The sequence below is a fragment of the Triticum aestivum genome, chromosome 5D (genome assembly GCF_018294505.1).
Source record: "Triticum aestivum cultivar Chinese Spring chromosome 5D, IWGSC CS RefSeq v2.1, whole genome shotgun sequence".
NCBI lineage: Eukaryota > Viridiplantae > Streptophyta > Magnoliopsida > Poales > Poaceae > Triticum > Triticum aestivum.
In genome coordinates this window covers 562,440,605-562,458,568 of record NC_057808.1, presented here as the reverse complement: position 1 = coordinate 562,458,568, position 17,964 = coordinate 562,440,605, and the positions used below count along the sequence as shown (strand labels likewise).

General features: G+C 45.8%; 1 protein-coding gene across 1 annotated transcript; it reads left to right on the top strand.

The window, feature by feature from the left end:
* The first annotated feature begins 2,123 nt into the window (after window positions 1–2,123).
* LOC123123929 (probable carbohydrate esterase At4g34215) lies at window positions 2,124–3,664 on the top strand. Its single transcript, XM_044544582.1, has 2 exons — window positions 2,124–2,928; window positions 3,007–3,664. Exons 1-2 carry the CDS (start codon window positions 2,311–2,313, stop codon window positions 3,199–3,201), a joined length of 813 nt encoding a protein of 270 aa, XP_044400517.1. The 5' UTR covers window positions 2,124–2,310; the 3' UTR covers window positions 3,202–3,664.
* Window positions 3,665–17,964: the final 14,300 nt, after the last annotated feature.

Below are 17,964 nucleotides of genomic sequence, written 5' to 3'. Positions count from 1 at the left end.
CCAAACAATTCCCCTTGGAGTAATCAGTCTCATGGTAAACCCGATGTAGACTCTAAAACATTAGTAAAGTATTTTGAGTTATGAGTTGCAATCTTCTATGCACTTCCACCTATAGATATTTGCTAGCCTATATGGTACCGTGTATTTCTCACTCTCGCCTCATGACTTGGTGCATACTTCGCGTGTACATCCAAACCCCATGGGATAACTTCCTATTGTTCTCCTACACATAAAATATCCATCTCTTCAAAACAACCACCATACATACCTAGTATGGCATTTCTGCAGCCATTCTGAGATATATTGTTGCAACTTCCATTGGTACTTTACATGACTTATGTTTTCATTGTCATTTTCTTTGCATGATCATATCCTAGTGGGATGACCCCTTTGCTAGCCCGAGGGGAACTGCTGACGTGGGCCTTATTGGGCTCCAAAGTGGAGCGCACCATCTTACCTTAGTTAGACCTTATGCATTGGTCACGGCTAAATTCAGCTCCTAGATCCACCACTATTTGTTCTGGCGCACCAATGGGCAGCAGTTTTTTGTTGGATGTGGCTACCGACTGAGACTTAACTAAGTCTAAGTCAAGTGACACACCATGTAAGAAAGAATTTTTTTTGCACGGATCTCTATTTCTTCCCCTAATAATAAAGCAAATAGTGCTTCTGGTCGTCACTAAAATTACCCTTGGAGTTGTAAATAATTACCCACCATGCCACCGGTAAGTGGGAAAAAACGGTTCACTTTTTTCTTTCTAAAATCGCGGACGACTTCTGTTTATATAAGGTAAGGCCATGTCATTCGTCACAAGCGGTAGGGTGGCGTGGCGGTTATTAGCCTCACGCCTTCGTACCTGAGACCTGGGTTCAAATCCGGTTCTCTCCCTTTTTCTCATTCTCTTTCTACTTCTCCTTCTCCTTTTCTCTCCTACTTAGCAGATGGGCCACATAATGTTTTCAGTTCTGGCCCAGCTACTCTATTTTTATTTTTTTCTATTTTCGGGCACATTCAAATGTTTTTTTAACTCATAACTTTCAAACCCAAAATCTAACATGTCATATATGGAAATCTCTCAAAAAATCATGCAGATTTCAAATATGCTATTATATTAATCATTTCTAAAATTTTGTTTACGATACAACCTTAATTAATATCTTCTTTACATGTGGTTTTCTCATTCTCTTTCTACTTCTCCTTCTCCTTTTCTCTCCTACTTAGCAGATGGGCCACATAATGTTTTCAGTTCTGGCCCAGCTACTCTATTTTTATTTTTTTCTATTTTCGGGCACATTCAAATGTTTTTTTAACTCATAACTTTCAAACCCAAAATCTAACATGTCATATATGGAAATCTCTCAAAAAATCATGCAGATTTCAAATATGCTATTATATTAATCATTTCTAAAATTTTGTTTACGATACAACCTTAATTAATATCTTCTTTACATGTGGTTTTCTCATTCTCTTTCTACTTCTCCTTCTCCTTTTCTCTCCTACTTAGCAGATGGGCCACATAATGTTTTCAGTTCTGGCCCAGCTACTCTATTTTTATTTTTTTCTATTTTCGGGCACATTCAAATGTTTTTTTAACTCATAACTTTCAAACCCAAAATCTAACATGTCATATATGGAAATCTCTCAAAAAATCATGCAGATTTCAAATATGCTATTATATTAATCATTTCTAAAATTTTGTTTACGATACAACCTTAATTAATATCTTCTTTACATGTGGTTTTCTGAAAATGTCGGTTTACCATTGATATTTATGTTGTCTAATAAATTTGAAACATCTTGAGTATTCAAAAAATCATCCAACCTTATGCTTTTTGCGAAACACCACTTATCACGTTGTTTGTTGTGTGGCATCGTGAAAGATTTCAAGGGATTCGCTGATGTTGTAAGGTGTGACCTTTCGGCGGGCGCCGTTGCCTTTTGCTTGGGTTCCTCCCTCCCACACTCACTGCTGCTCCAGTACTACGCGTCTTCTGCCGCCACACTACACTAGAGTAAAATTCCAAACACCGACAGCTCATTTGACGCCCGCTTCCACGCGCACAACACATGCATCGTCAGACAACAAACCAAAAAGGGCAGCACAGCACGCCATGGCCACCACTCTTTCACTGTACCACTCCGTGCACGGTGCACCGCATCGCCATAACTTTTCCTCCAACAAACCCGACGCGCCGAATTTATTACCACAATATCGATATCGTACACCAATATCCTCTCCAACGGTGCGATCCGGTGCTACCATCACTGCCACTCCGTGACCAGTGAGTGTGAGCAGCTAGCTCCGTGAGATGCAACCAGCTGCGGCGCCGGCAATGCCGTCCATCCTGCTGCTCGCCCTGCTCGCGGCCACGGCCCTGGGCGCCGGAGCTGTGAGGACGCCGACGCTGGTGTTCATCCTGGCGGGCCAGTCCAACATGGGCGGCCGGGGCGGGGCGACGCTCAACAACCGCTGGGACGGCGTGGTGCCGCGGGAGTGCGCCCCCTCGCCGCGCACGCTCCGCCTCTCGCCGGCCCTGCGCTGGGAGGAGGCCCGGGAGCCGCTGCACTCCGGCATCGACGTGGGCAACGTGCTGGGGGTCGGCCCGGGCATTCCGTTCGCGCACGCGCTGCTGCGCGCCCCGGCCTGCCCCAAGGGCGCCGTCGTCGGCCTCGTCCCCAGCGCGCAGGGCGGCACCCCCATCGCCAACTGGTCCCGCGGCTCCCACCTCTACGACCGGATGCTCACCCGCGCCCGCGCCGCCGTCGCCGGGACCAATGGCAAGGGGAGGGTCGCGGCCATGCTCTGGTTCCAGGGCGAGACCGACACCATCCGGCGCGAGGACGCGCTGGCCTACACGGGCAGGATGGAGGCGCTTATCCGTGATGTCCGGCGAGACCTCGGCATCCCAAACCTCCTCGTCATCCAGGTCTGTCGCTGCATCCCCTGCTCCGGCCAACTCCATTAATCTGCTCACCGCTCACTCCATGATGTTTTGGCCGTGCAGGTCGGGATCGCGACGGGGCAGGGCAAGTTCGTGGATCTGGTGCGGAAGGCGCAGCGGGCGGTGCGGGCGCCCAACCTGAGGTACGTGGACGCCATGGGCCTCCCCGTCGCCAACGACTTCACGCACCTCACCACGCCGGCGCAGGTCCGGCTGGGGAAGATGCTCGCCGACGCCTACGTCGCCACGCTCCACTGATTGACAATCCAGTAACCATGATTAGTGATTAGTGCGTGTGCCTGCCTGATTACTAATTAATAAGCACCTGGATTGCTTAGTTTGATATCTCTAGTCCATATACTATCACTGATCCGCTCAAGAGTTTGGTGATGATTAGTTGTGGTGGGTCGCAGATTAAGTGGCTGATGAAAGAATCTCCTTAATCAGTCTGTATTAGCAGCAGCAGCAGCAGCGTAGTAGCATGTGTGTCAGGCTCCCAAAGGATGCAACTGATTACCAGATTATTGCTGCCATTAGCATGATTTATGCATTTGTGTATGTACGGTGCCGAAGTTACTGCGTAGATTATTTTTCTTCCGTCTTACTTTTGGTTCTCACTTGTAAAATGTAAAGCCAGCTGGGCTGCATTATTCGACACCAACATTATCAGATTTATCTATGAGGTTACTGAAAAGAAAAATTGGTGCAATCTGCCAGCCAATCAGTGTTATCTCGATCTGCACTGCGCTGCGGTGCAGGCGGTGCGGTGCAGGCTTCTCAACTTTGTACTAGCTCTAATATAAATTTGTATTTAAGCTCAGGACAATTATTTTGGGATGGAGGGAGTAGTACTGGAACATGTGACTGACTGGCCGACTGCAAGACGCATTGCACGTCCAATTGGAATTGCTGTTGCAGAGCGAGAGTAATGTCATGGAGGCTGGCATGTGCCGGTGTAATGATTTGCGCAGCACGCAGTGATGGACAGACCAGTGGTCTCCTCCTCCTCCTCCTCCAGCCCTCATGTGCTCTGCTTTGCCGTAATAGCAGGAGGACCCCAAAATTCAGATTCCATTCCTTGGTACATTCATCAAGTGGCGCGTGGAAGGGAAAGTGCAATTCTTTTTTCTTCTTTTGAGGGAAGGAAAAGTGCATGCTTAGGGCATCCATGGTGTTGATGATGGTGCCACGTACTAGCATTTGGCACTATACTCCCTCCATTTCATTTCATAATACAGTGTACTCTTTTCATTGGTATAATTTTTGTTCCCGCCCTAGTCGTCGCCCATGTTAGTTAAATTTACAATCAAACTTAAATCTCGAAAAATGCGGCCGCACTACATTATGAAATGGAGGAAGTATCATTTACCCCACAATGAGTGTGGTTCCAAATTTCTGTATAGCGGGTCCCGCTGCTGAATGTACCAAAAGTCTTCCCATCTCCACACAACTGCATGCAGGTTGTACAAGAGCAGCAGCTAGCTTGGCCAACTGAATGTCACCTCGGACCATGTACCTCTCTTGGTCCAGTTTGGCAACACCCAGGTTAAAAGCAAACTCTTCAGGATGGAAAACCACTGGCTTCAAATGTAGGAAACAAGATCCATCATCCAAAACAGTTGGGGCCAAAGTACCAGGCTGATTCGCTTGGCTGCTTCTCTCATTAACCTGAAGATGAGGCGAATCCGTGCTGCCTTACGACGATGTAAGAGAAGCAGGGCCAGCTTGGATCTGCTCATTTCCAATAATAAGAATGTGGTGCTCTATCTCGATGCCATCGAAGAACGCCGATCTCTATCGCTGTTAGAGAGGGTCGTGAGAACTTTTGCTACACACAAATCAGAGTTGCTTATTTTGTGGCAAACTGCTTCATGGAGACGAAGGGCTAAACTCCGTTGGTGTGTTTCTGGAGATGAAAACTGCAGCTTCTTCCACGCTACTACCAATGGCCATGCTAGATGGAACAAGGTCAGACTGCTCGTCAAAGACGGAGTTGAGTTTTTTGACAACCAACACAAGCTTCAGTTGGCAACCGAGTACTTCTCTGCTCTTCTGGGTCAGCCTTCCCCCTCTCTACCTACAGTTCAGCTTGATCAGATCTATGAGCACGATGACTTGTCGTGCCTCACGAGGGAGTTCACCTGGGAGGAAATCGTCGAAGCTATCAACCATTCACCAAACAACCGCAGCCCTGGCCCGGATGGCTTCACCAATGAGTTCTATATATCCTTCCACGGTGTTGTCAAAGCTGACTTGCAACTCTTCTTCTCCCAATTCTATCAGAATCAGCTGGATCTGTCTGGCATTAACCTGGCTCACATCTCCCTCCTGCCCAAGAAGGAAACCCCGCTTGAACTCAAGAACTTCAGGCCAATCTCTATAGTACACAGCGTGCCCAAACTTGCAAGCAAAGTACTAACTAGGAGGCTTCAAGCTCAGATCCCCGGTCCAATTCACACCCTGCAATCAGGCTTTATCAAGGGTCGGGCCATTGTAGAAAACTTTGCTTTGGCTGCAGACATGATCCAAACGGCACATAAAAGGAAGTTGCCCATGGTGGCCCTTCAAGTTGGATTTTCAAAAAGCTTTCGACTCCGTCAGCTGGTCATGCCTTCTCAACGTTTTATCTATCCGAGGTTTCCCTCAGCGTTGGATCAGTTGGATTGAATGCCTGCTGTCCATGCCAACCTCTCGCGTCATGTTGAATGGGGAGCTGGGTGACTCTTTTGCTAATAAGCGAGGCTTCAGACAGGGCGATTCCATATCGCCATATCTTTTTATTCTAGTGGCTGATGTTCTACAACGCCTTTGCTGCTCTGCTTTTGAAGGTGGCAGTTTGATTCACCCTCTTGGATCGGACATGATGTTCCCAGTTCTGCAGTACGCCGATGACACCTTAATCCTCTTCCATGGCAGCATGGAGCAAGCTACCATCATCAAGCAGATTCTGTCTGATTTCTCTGCTTTCTCTGGGTTGCAGATCAACTACCACAAGAGCACTCTCATCCCAATTTGTATAGACAGCTCTACCACTGATGCGATCGTGGGCTTGTTTGGATGCCCAACCTCAAGTTTCCCTTGCACATACCTCAGCTTGTCCCTCTCTTTGCACAAGGTTCGACATGACTTGCTGCTACCAGTCATTCATAAGGTTGACAAGAGATTATCTGGCTGGCTGGCTACTCTCTTGTCTTGGGGCGGCAGACTTACACTGATTAATTCGGTCCTGGCTAGCATTCCAAGTTACTTCATGACATGTTTCCGCTGGCCAAAGGAATCCATACACAAGCTAGAGGGCTTGTTGAGATCGTTCCTATGGCAAGGCACGAGCACAGCAAAAGGGGGCCAGTGTCTAGTTGCTTGGCATTTCGTCACCATGACGCGATCTGCTGGTGGCCTGGGTGTTAGAGATCTATCTGCACACAATCAGGCTCTACTAACCAAGTTTGCAGCTCGGGTTCTTCAATACTCGAACGTTCCCTGTTATCAATGGTTCGCCCAGCAATATTGCCATAGTTCTTTACCCAGGAGAAACTGCGCTCGGGACACTGCAATCTGGAGTGGTTTTAAGCAATCCATCCCCATGATACTCGCCTCTTCAAAATGCTCCTTGGGTTCTGGGAAGTTAATCTCTTTCTGGCATGACTGTTGGCTCCCGATGGGACGTTTAAGTTCTGCTCTACCTACTTTATACACTTTTGCAAGAGACCAGGACTGTTCTGTGGCCTCTCAACGCTCTCAAGGATCTTGGCACCTACAGTTTCACCCCAATCTGTCAGCCACAGCCAACAATGATTGACAGCTCCTTCACTCATTCCTGGCGTCTGCCATGCCATCGCCAAATCGTCCAGACACCAGGTTTTCTGCCATCAATAACAAGACCATCACTGCAGCCCACGTCTATGAGCTACTCACCTTCAGGGGAATGTCTTGTGTCTATAGTTCATGGGTTTGGGACCGGATCATTCCCCTCAAGCACCGTGTCTTCTTATGGTTACTGTTCTGGGGCCGGCTCAATACTCGAGATAATATGATGAAGAAACATTGGACGTCGATCGTGACACAATAGGATTGTGATATCTGTCCTTCTCCTGAATCTGCATCGCACCTGGTACTACGTTGCTATCCGGCTTCAGTGATTTGGAACGTGTTCGGCCTGAATGACCTTGCCTCCAGTTCTCTGGACCTCATCAGCTTTGTGGATCAAGCTGAACAGTGTTGGCCAGCCACTCGTAAGTTTCATATTCTCTTTGCTGCTGCCGTTGTCACAACACGACACTCCCGGAATGACCGGGTTTTCAACTCCAAGAGATGGTCCTCGACTTATATAAAACAGTACGTGACACAGTTGCTTCATCTCTGGCAAAATAGGAGCCGTGAGCAGGATGACAACGATGCTATGGCCACGTGGACACATTGCCTAGCCTAGCTTAAGCTAGTTTCAGTTTAAGCTAGTTAGTTTAAGTTAGATAGGTGTTTATCTCTCTCTTCTCTCCTCCCCCCCTTACTTGTATCTCCAAACTGGCGGCTTATAGCCAGGGCACCTTAGTGCTAAACATAAGCTTCATGTAATCGACCCCTCCGGTCCTCAGTCTTTGTTGCCTGTTTTGAAATATATAAGGTAGACCGTATCTACCTTTCTTTTCAAAAAACCAGTGCGCGCCTCATATTTTGGGAAGCAGGGAGTACTAAGCACAGTTTGGCATCGACGCTCCTACAAGCTTCGGTTCCGAGAATCTTTAATCTGGCACTAGGTTGCACAATGATATAAAGCGGTTCCAAAAGCCAATAAACAATTTGGCACCGCTATTCGGCATACATTGTGGATGTCCTTAATTGACTCATGGTGCACTTGCCACATGTTAGGGTGTTTGGTAGCATTCTTAACCTAGCATGGTTGTTCTCCTATAATACATGTTGAGTTTAGACATGCTAAGTACATGCATTTAGTGCTGTTTGTTAGGGGTGTATCTGCTGAGACATATTAAGCTGAGACTCTGTTTGGCAACTTGCATCCGTTCAGACATGTCGGTCGGTACTGTAGCAACCGATATTTTCAAAGGAGTGAACAAAAATTTCAAATGATTTATCAAAATTTAAACATTTTCAAATTCTGAACATTGTTTGATTTTTTAGAAAAATTGAACATTCTGAAAACTTATTTGTTGGAATTTTGAACAGTTTTTGAAAATTTAAATTTTGAAAAAAATTCTGATTTTTTTTGAAAATTCAAAAAAAAAAGAAATCTGAACATTTTTTGAAATTATGATTTTTTTATAAAACTGATTTTTTTTGAAAATGGAAACATGTTTTTAAATTTGGACAATTTTTTATAATCTAAACATTTGTTGAATTTTTTTTAAAAGTGGAAATTCTGAATATTTTTTTAAAACATGTTGTCGGTCGCTTCGCTCATGCATCCTGACCAGCAAACGGCTAGCTACTAGGGTGTTCTATCTTTGTGCATGCTATGAGGGTATTTGGGCTGAGATCGTGCAGGCTGAGGAGGCCCCGTGTAGTCTATCAAACACCCAAAAAGGGGTTGAGTAGGGAACATGTGAGCTCATGCACCCTCCATGCACTGTAACAAACACACCTTTAATTACCCCATATACACAGTAAAAACGGCCTAAAACATGCTTTTGGTCGCCCCTGAAGCCCATGGGCCCACCAAAATGGCAGCTCAAGCTTCGCCACTATGTGTTTGGATTGTGGTTGTATGTGCGAGTGTTATATTTTTTTTTGGATCTGAAGAGAGTTTTATTCTATCGTAAGAGGGTTACAATCGAGAGGCAAAAGATACTCTATACATGGTGGTGCGCTACGTAGCCATACAACAGTACTACTTTCATTTGTGTTTCTTCTCTCTAGTATTTCCTGTATGCTTTGTTTTACTTGAGCCTATGATGTTAGGGCCCGCAAGGCTTTATGCGCAAAAAAGAAGTGAAAAATATGCAGGTGGGCATTCACTCCCCCATCGACCATTAAAAAAAAGATATTCGCGTCTTACTCCAGCCAAACGTTGGAATTGATCTTTGGGCATAGCGAGTGTTGAAGCATTTGCGAGAGATAACCTAGAGTGCGGCTGGAAGATTAGCTGAGTAGTTGGAACGAAGGAGGGGTCGAGAGCAGGATGTAGGCCTCGACATGGACAACCTGGGCAGTGCTTGGCATTCAGCTCAGGCCTCATTTTCCAGACCAAAAGGTAGTTCGGGCTTTGTCTCGGGCTTCTTCTTTTCATGATTTTGGATCAGGCTTGAAAGCGGAGATGACACAAATTGTCGTTTGGGCCAGACTTCTTGGCGAGCAAAGGAGTAATTATTAGGCTTCGAGCTGGGGCTGGAGCTTGGAGTTTGAAGGCTAGGCTTTTGCTGGCCCAACCCAAAACCCATCCCAGCCCGACTAATGATCATGTTTAGTAGGAGGCATTGTGTGAAAGTAGTACTCCACTTGAATGTGACCTTTTCGTCGCTGCCATACACGAAGTAGCTGTCATGGAGCTTCCCTAATATTGCAGCTTCGACGGGTACCGATGGTTGTCTTCTCGGGAAGCTTGCTATTCCATGAACCTGGAGAAGATCTGAACGGTCCCTTAATCACTTAAGGGTAGCTCCCATTTCGCGCCTTCAACGTCAGAAAGGAGAGCTGGTAATCACACGCGCCCAAGCGGGCTGCCGCCCAACAACGCGAGTTCGCTCGTGTGCCCCCTCGCTCCTCTTCAATTGGTTGGTCGATAAACCAATTTGATTGGTTGATTTATTTGTCCGGTGGACCATTAACGGTCGACTTTCAAGAAAAATCATTTTTAAAAAGTTCATAAAAAAATATTGGGGATTGAAAAAAGTTTGGGAAATTCAAAAAGTTCAAAAAAAAAGGTTTGCAAATCTAAAAAATTCACCAAATTTTAAGAAAAAATTCATGAATTTAAAAGAAGTTCATGAATTTTTTTAAAAAAAGAATCTATTTTGAGATAAGATTATTGCAAAATTTTAAAAAGTTCATCAATTTCGGAAAAAGTCATTGATTTGAGAAACTTCATGTATTTTGAAAAAGATTCACGAATAAGAAAAAACTTTATTAGTTTAAAAAAATTTCAGGTATTTGAAATAAGTTTATTGATTTTGAAACAAAGTTCAGGAATTTGAAAAAAGTTCACAGTTTAAAAAAAATCGAACAATTTGAGAAGAGTTATTGGATTTTAAAAAATCATGCATTAAAAAAAGCTAGCAAAAAAACTGAAAATGCTCACGGCTTTGAAATAAAATAATGATTGTATTAAAAAAATGTCCACGAGGTTGAAAAAAGTTCAGAAATTCAAGAAAAGTTCACGAATTTTGAGAAATAATAATCAAATTTTTAAGAAGTTCACGCATTTGAAGAAAAAGGAAATAAAAAACAAAGAACTAAACAAAACAGAACGTAACTTGGTTTTACAAAACCAGAAAAAAAAGGAAAAAATTCTGCCACTACCTGCCTTACATAGGACATAGAAGGCACAACAGGTTAATAAGTTTCCCAGTTGGTTACTGTGGGTGGTGCTAAACCGTGAGGTCAAGAGTTCGAGTTTCACGTTGCGCGCACCAATTTTTTGAGGGTTAAGAAAGAGTGTAAATGGACTGCGGGCCCCGGGCAGAGGGGGCGCCGGTTAGCGAAATAGCCTATGACTGGCGCTTAAGGCGCGGAATAGGATCTGGGTCACTTAAGTGTGCCCGCTAGATGTGTCTATCCGTTCATGCTCCTTTGTTTCATTTTTTTCTACGAAAAGCACCTGAATCTATTATAAAATTTCATTAAAAGTAGACGACATCTCAAACATGATGCAAATTATATCAAGATCTTTGGGGAACAAATGGCCACTACTGCCGCCAGAACAGGCCGTCATCGCATCATTATCATCGCTCTCTACTGGATCACCAAATGACCACTACCTGTTAGAATAAATCCGAGGCATACCGTCGATCATCCGAGGACCAAGCAATCACACGAGGTACGACACCGAGATTTGTTAACGAGGTTCACCGATATGGCTATATCCCCGGGGCTTGACTACGGGCGCTCCTCCCCGTGACACCGTCGCAATACGGCACCCTGGCCACCCGGGCGCCGGCACACGCCGCCGGCTCCGCCTTGCGCGCCTGTGCTATTAATTATGTTGGCATAGGTTACATCGTGTGTCTACCCCCGCTATATATGAGAGGCCTAGGATATAAGTGTCCTACTTGGACACGACTTCATATCCTGTCCACACACTGTACGACTCCAAGTCCAACTATAACCTAACTTGTACTCCCTCCGTCCGGAAATACTTGTCGGAGGAATGGATGTATCTAGACGTATTTTAGTTCTAGATACATCCATTTTTATGCATTTTTCCGACAAGTATTTTCGGACGGAGGGAGTACAATAATATTCGACACAACTCTGACACTACCATCATCAAAACAAGCCGCCGACGCATTGTTATGGCCACTCCCTACCAGAGCCAGCCTGGGCATGTCTTGTGCCTTCATTAGTTCTCGTCGATGTACAAATGTACCTTGAGAGAACACGGGCATTCAACCAATTCTAGCAAAACAGCAGTTAACTGTAACCATCTTTTTATTCAAAAAGGGCAAATCCAGCGCCGGCCGGTTGAGGCTCCCTAGCTAGCACTTGGGGTGGCACGCCGGGCAGTTTGCTTGACACTCGTGTAGCTTATGCCAACATGGCATATCGGACAGCACAAGGCAGCAGTAGCATGCCTCAGTCCAGGTCTCAGCTTTGGTCTTACAATCCCTAACCAGACAAAATCTCACGCTAATCTTGCTCTCACCTAATGACGAGTGTAATGCAGGAGCATTAGCACTTGCGCTGGCACGGCCGTCGTCGTGGCTCCTTTCATCCCCGAGGTCACCTGTATATTATTTGCGAACAAACAGTATATGCTTGTCAGTGCAACCTGATGTGTAAACATGCGCAAATATAAATGGGGCTGGGCAAAACCCTTTCAATCAAAAAAAAAAAAATGGGGCTGGGCAAAACCCTTTAATCAAAAATAAGTAAAACAAAAATGCGCTTAATGAGCTTTAGTTTCTTACGCCGTCCGGTCGCTGCAAGATAGCCGATGGAAGTGTGAGGCAATGAGCACGACCTCCTCTCGCCTCATTGTAAATATAGACGGAGTTGTGCGAGATATATATCTTAATTAATGTAATATAATTACAGTAGTTTCTAAGAAAAAAGATACGCATTAATAAGTGAGATCATAATCATTAATCGTGAACAACTTATGCCAACACATTAACGTCGTATTGCCAAAATATGTGAATCTTCCTTGTTTCTCAGATCATAAATGTAAAAATAACTGTAATTAAATTGTATATCGATGTACATTTGTTTTGAAAATCTCCCCCCACCAAAAAAATCTTGTACGTACTCCTTGCCCGGGTGCATAAGATCTTTCCCAAAATCAGATATTTCTAGAGTATTAGTGGTCGTTCTCAATTAGGACGACGTCTGCATAGCACACGAACCCGCGCCTGCATGCAAAGAGGTTCTCAATACACATAGACGAATGGATGAAAATAAATCTCGTGCGCTGATTATGTGGGGACTTAGCACGATGACTTTCTCGACTGTGTACTACAACAAGGTTTGTCCGGCTCCAGCGAGGGGTGATGATGTCGGAGTGCTCTAGTGCTTGTAATCGTCGCTAGGCGATCTGTTGCTTTTCGTGTTGTTTGTAATGATTTGATAAATAGATGAAAAGTTTTTCGAATAAACATTGCATAACATGGTACATTTATTTATAAAATTCTATAATTAAGTGCCTATCAAGGTAAAATATCTTGAAAACCCGTGATAGAGTTTAGGACATGTACAATGATTGATAGGGCAATCTTTGCATTATGCATTCCGTGTCAATTATAGGGGTTGCTAAAACTAAGAGCGAACTTCACTTTTACCCCCTAATTTCACGTTTGCGACTACTTGTACCCCATTTATCAGAAATTCTCAATTTAGCAAAATTTGTGTCAGAAATTACCCCTCATTTTTTTTCTCTTTGGTGACTGTGCTTGCCATGTCAGCGGTTTATTTTTTTATTTACTCCGGTTTTTCTACTGCAGCAAATTGGAGCGGCGCACCGGACTAGCTGGGCGCCACCGGAACTGAGCGCCCTCACCGTGTGGCCGTCGCCCTCATCTCAAGGATTGATGTAGTGGATGTCGTAAAAGTAGCTCCCATGACGTGCGCCCGTGTGCTGCTTCTCGCCTTGCCTTTCCTTCTTGGCGAGCGAGTCCAGGGCATCCAAGCCCCATTAACAGTTCGGTTCAATTTGCAATGGTGCGAAAAAACCAGACGAAAAAGCAGAAACCAAATAAACCGCACAAATGGCAGATACAATGAACAGAAAATTGGAAAAATAATAATTGGTCGTATGTTTGACAAAATGGCAGATATACCTTCCTAGACCATCGAATAGCCACTTCCACCAGCCTGACCTTGTCTTCGTGTCTTCATTAGGCACAGACTACTGACTATGTCTAAATTTGTTGTTCCATCACAAAAATAGAGGCATTCAACTAATTCCTCTAAAATAGCAGTATAACTATAACCATCTTTAGGCCGGGGGTACGTCTCCATTTCCAAAAAAAAGACTTTAACCATCTTTATTCGAATATGAGGCAGTCATACCGTGTTCTAATTTTTGAGAAAAGTCCACATTTCAACCCTGAACTAACCAATCGGTTTGATTTACAACCCTCATCTTTGAAACCGGTGGAATTCCACCCTTAACTTATCACATAGTTTGAAAAACAACCCTTGACTCAGTTTTGAGCGGGTCAACCGGTTTTGACCAAGTCAAAGCTGACTGAGCAAGCCAACTCAGCAGGATGAAAAAACAATTGATCGATCTCCACTGTGGTTCTGTCTCCACTCGACCCCGACCCTCTTCTCATCTCACGACAGAGTCGCCGCCGCTACGGCCGCCCCGCCGCACCTAACTCCGGCTGCCACCGGCGACTGGGGCGCTGCATCCCCGCCGCTCGCCCCAACCGCAATTCAGCTTGAGCCCCGCCACGCCCCACTAGAGTCGCCGCCACCACCTCTACCTGGGACGCCTCCCCACCCTGACTGGGTTTCGTGTGGTTCGGCGGCGGTAGCGGAAGAGCAAGGGGAAGGGTCGAGGAGGATCGGGAACTCATTCCCATGATGACAGCCATGTCAGGAAGACAAGGAGTCGACCTCGTCCTCAATGGCGGGCATCGGGGCATGGGTGTGTGGCGCGGTAGGCTCGGGGAAGTGGCGCGTCCAGTGAGCGTGCTAGGAGCTTCGCCAGGACGTCGCGAGACCGAGGGAGCAGACAGTGAGGGCAGTGTCGAGGTGCAGACGGAGATCTACGACATAAGATGATCAGTCGGAGGCGAAGAAGATGGTCTCAAATGGTTCGATTGGGGGCATCCTGCGTGAATCGCCTAGACAAGGATGAAGAGGGGGTGCAGCGGAGCTAAGGGACATGGCAGCGCCTCGAGGGGTGGCCGGTGGCTACGGTTGTGACAGTCGGTAGTGATGACTAGCTCACGGCCACGTCACTAGCGTCGGGCTCGGGGCTCTGCTGCCTTGCGGCTACAGCGTGTGGCGGCGGTGTGGTGGCGCCGCCGGTCTCCGGTCGCCGGCGGCAGGGGTGGTCGCGGCAGAGGCGGAGGGCCTTGGCATCCCAGGCGACCCAAGCGGCGGCTGCGGAGACTGGGTCGAGGCTATGGCTAGAACGAACAGAGAGAGAGAGAGGGAGAGAGAGAGAGGGGGAATAGGTTTGATGTGTGCTTGCATGTCCTGCTGGGTTGGCTGTCCAGTCAGCTATGACTTGGTCAAAACCGGTTGACCTGCTCAAAACCAAGTCAAGGGTTGTTTTTTAAACTATGTGGTAAGTTGAGGGTGTAATTCAACCGGTTTCAAAGATGAAGGTTGTAAATCAAACCGACTGGTTAGTTCAGAGTTAAAATATGGACTTTTCTCCTAATTTTTCTACCATGCATGCAATTCTAGGTCTAGCACTTGGGGTTGCACGCCGGGCACTTTGCTTGACACTCGCTTCGCTCACGGCAACACGGAAGTTCCGGCAGCACAAGGCAGCGGTAGCATGGCTCGGTCCAGACCACCTCTTTAGTCTTACAATCCCTAACCAGACAAAATTTCGTGATAACCTGGCTCTCATCTAATGAGGAGCCTAATGCAGGAGCATTAGCACTTGCGTTGGCAGCACCGTCTCCGTGGCTTCTTTCTTCCACAAGGTGACATGTATATTATTTGCAAAATCATGCGTTTGTCATCGCATAGTATACGAAATAATAAAAGTAAAAATGCGCACAAGAAATTTAGTTTCTTACACCGTCCAGTGGCTGCAAGATAGCCGATGGACAAAAGAGCAACCATGAACACCATGCAAGCTGCTCCCCTTCATATTTGATTTTTGCCTCTTGTTGGATCAGATGTTCAAGGGCACGAAAGTGCACAAGGCAATGTTCACGGCCTCCTCTCGCCTCAGTGTAAATATAGACGAGGAGATGAGAAAATCTTAACTAGGATATATACGTTAATTATTGTCATAATTAGTTTCCAAGAAAAAAGATATATACTTCAATTAGTAAGATCATAATCATTGATCATGGCGAACTTATGCTGATCAATTAAGGTCATATTCCTAAAATATGCGAGTCTTCCTTGTTTCTTGGAAGATCCCGAATGAATTACAAGATTTTTAGCATAGATGTACGTTGATATACTACTATTAAGGTATGTTTATGTTCAAAAATCTTTGTAACTAGATCGCATATCAAGTTGCATTTATGTTGAAATCTTTTTCCGGGAGCATATGGCTCATTACCAAAACTATATATTTCTATAGTATGATAGTCGTTTATGGTGAATATTTTGTGATTAAATTGCATAACAAGGATTTATTTACAAAAATGCACCTTGATATGCGATGTGTAGTGCTGTCATTTATATCCCTGTGCACACGCTTGAGGTTACACTGATTGCACACGCTGACACACATGTGCAATCAGTGTAACCTCAAACTGCATGCGGTCCAGCTAACAAGTGTGACTGACTGCAAAGATGCATTGCACATCCCTGTGCTCATAATAATTCGGTAGTCTCATGGTGGATGTTTGTGGCATCAGATGATCCAATTGTGTGCAATCAGACAGCCAATCAGTGTTACCTCAAGCTGCATGCGGTGCAGGCGATTGGTTCAGCAGAACAGATGACTGATTGATTGGTTGCAAGATACACTGCACATCCAATTGGAGCTGCAGCTGCAGTGCAGACCATGTGCTGTGATCGAATGCTGTCTTCCTCGCATCGATTTTTTTATAGAAAATTTGGAATGCTGTTTTGGCCCTGCACAATCGTGACCACTGAACCACAAAAGGTGTGTGCTTGATGAGCTCATTCCGCATAACTCGAGATTGGCTAGTGGAGCGAGTACTAAATACGTATAACTATACTGGACATGCAGACACAACTTCTTTCTGCGTTGTACTTGTGGAGGTAGAGACCCTGTCCATTGATGTCTCGATCGTTTAGGATTCCAACCCATTCATCAGATCCAATTCGCCGTCGTCGTCTTCGTGCTATTAGTCAGTTAGTGCTCTCATGGTCGATGTCCCTGTCGTTCGGATATGCTTGATGACTACATTCTGCATATCCTTGAACACAACAGGGTGTCAGGGTCTTGGAAAAGGAAAAAAAAGGGAAACTTGGTGGACAAGGACCGAAGCAGGCTTTTTGAATGGCCGCCGGTCTCCTTTCCATCGGTATAGATTTTCGTTTCCTCTCCACCTGTAATCGGCAAATTTGACAATTTTGACCTCGGGACGAAATCATTTCACAGAATAAACTGGGTGCGAAACTATTTCACTCCCCTGACCTTTTTGTGTAGCGCCCGCCAAGCCGGCGCCACATCCTACTGTGCAGCGCCTAGCTCGGCGGCGTTGCACTCCTGTCCACCGTGGCAGCCCCTGGGCCCGCACCCAGCAGTGCAGCGCCTCCGGGCTAGGCGCCACACATGTAATGTGCAGCGCCTACGGGCTAGGCGCCACACATGTAATGTGCAGCGCCTAGCGGCTAGGCGCTGCACTGTGACTTATCCAGCCACTTGGCTGGGCCCCCCTCCCCCCCCACCTCCCCCCCCACACCACACACTCTCTCACTCTCTCCCCGAGCTTTGCCCCCTCTCCCACTCTCTCCCCCTCTCAAATCTTGCAAATTTGAAGAATTTGTCCGTGGATTTCGAAGTCAAACCCTCCCTCAAGGTAATATTCTCCGATCCCCTTGTTTTGATCCAAGTAAAGTTCTCCCATTGCTCATTTGTTGCTAGTTTGGGGAAACCCTAGTTTTGTTTGGATCTAGAGATTTGCATGGAGATGTGAGATTTTTGTTTGCCAATTTCTATGATTAGGCTTTGTTAGTATGCTAGGGTTATTCTTATGGGTGTTCTTATGTTGGTGCTAGGGTTAGGTTTAGGGCTAGGGTTATGGTTAGGGTTATGGTTATGGTTAGGGTTAGGGTTAGGGTTGTTGTTTCATATATATATTAGGGTTTGTATTCCGTGTTAATCCTTGGATTAGTACTCATGGAAGCAATGTTACCTTGTGTTCTTTGAATGCTTATAGGGATGGGAAGAACATGTGTGTTTGTTCATCATGGGGACAAAGACGCCTTTTTGAAAGGCAATAAAGAACCGGACCCGGATGAGCTTGACATGGTGTTTGATAGTAGTCCTAGCTATGCGGAGCTCTTGCAACAAGTTAGGAAAGATTTGAATTGGATGGACCCTAGTGATATCATTGAGTTGGAGGGAAGGCATAATGTTGGTTTTGGAATGCACATCCGTTGGAAGACAATGCGTGTCAACTCGGAGCAACGTTGGGTTGCATACAAGGAGACGGTGGCCGAATCACTAGACAAGGCTCTTGAGTTATTTGCAACGAAGAAGGTTGATTCAAGTTTGCATTTGGACTTGAACCGGAACCC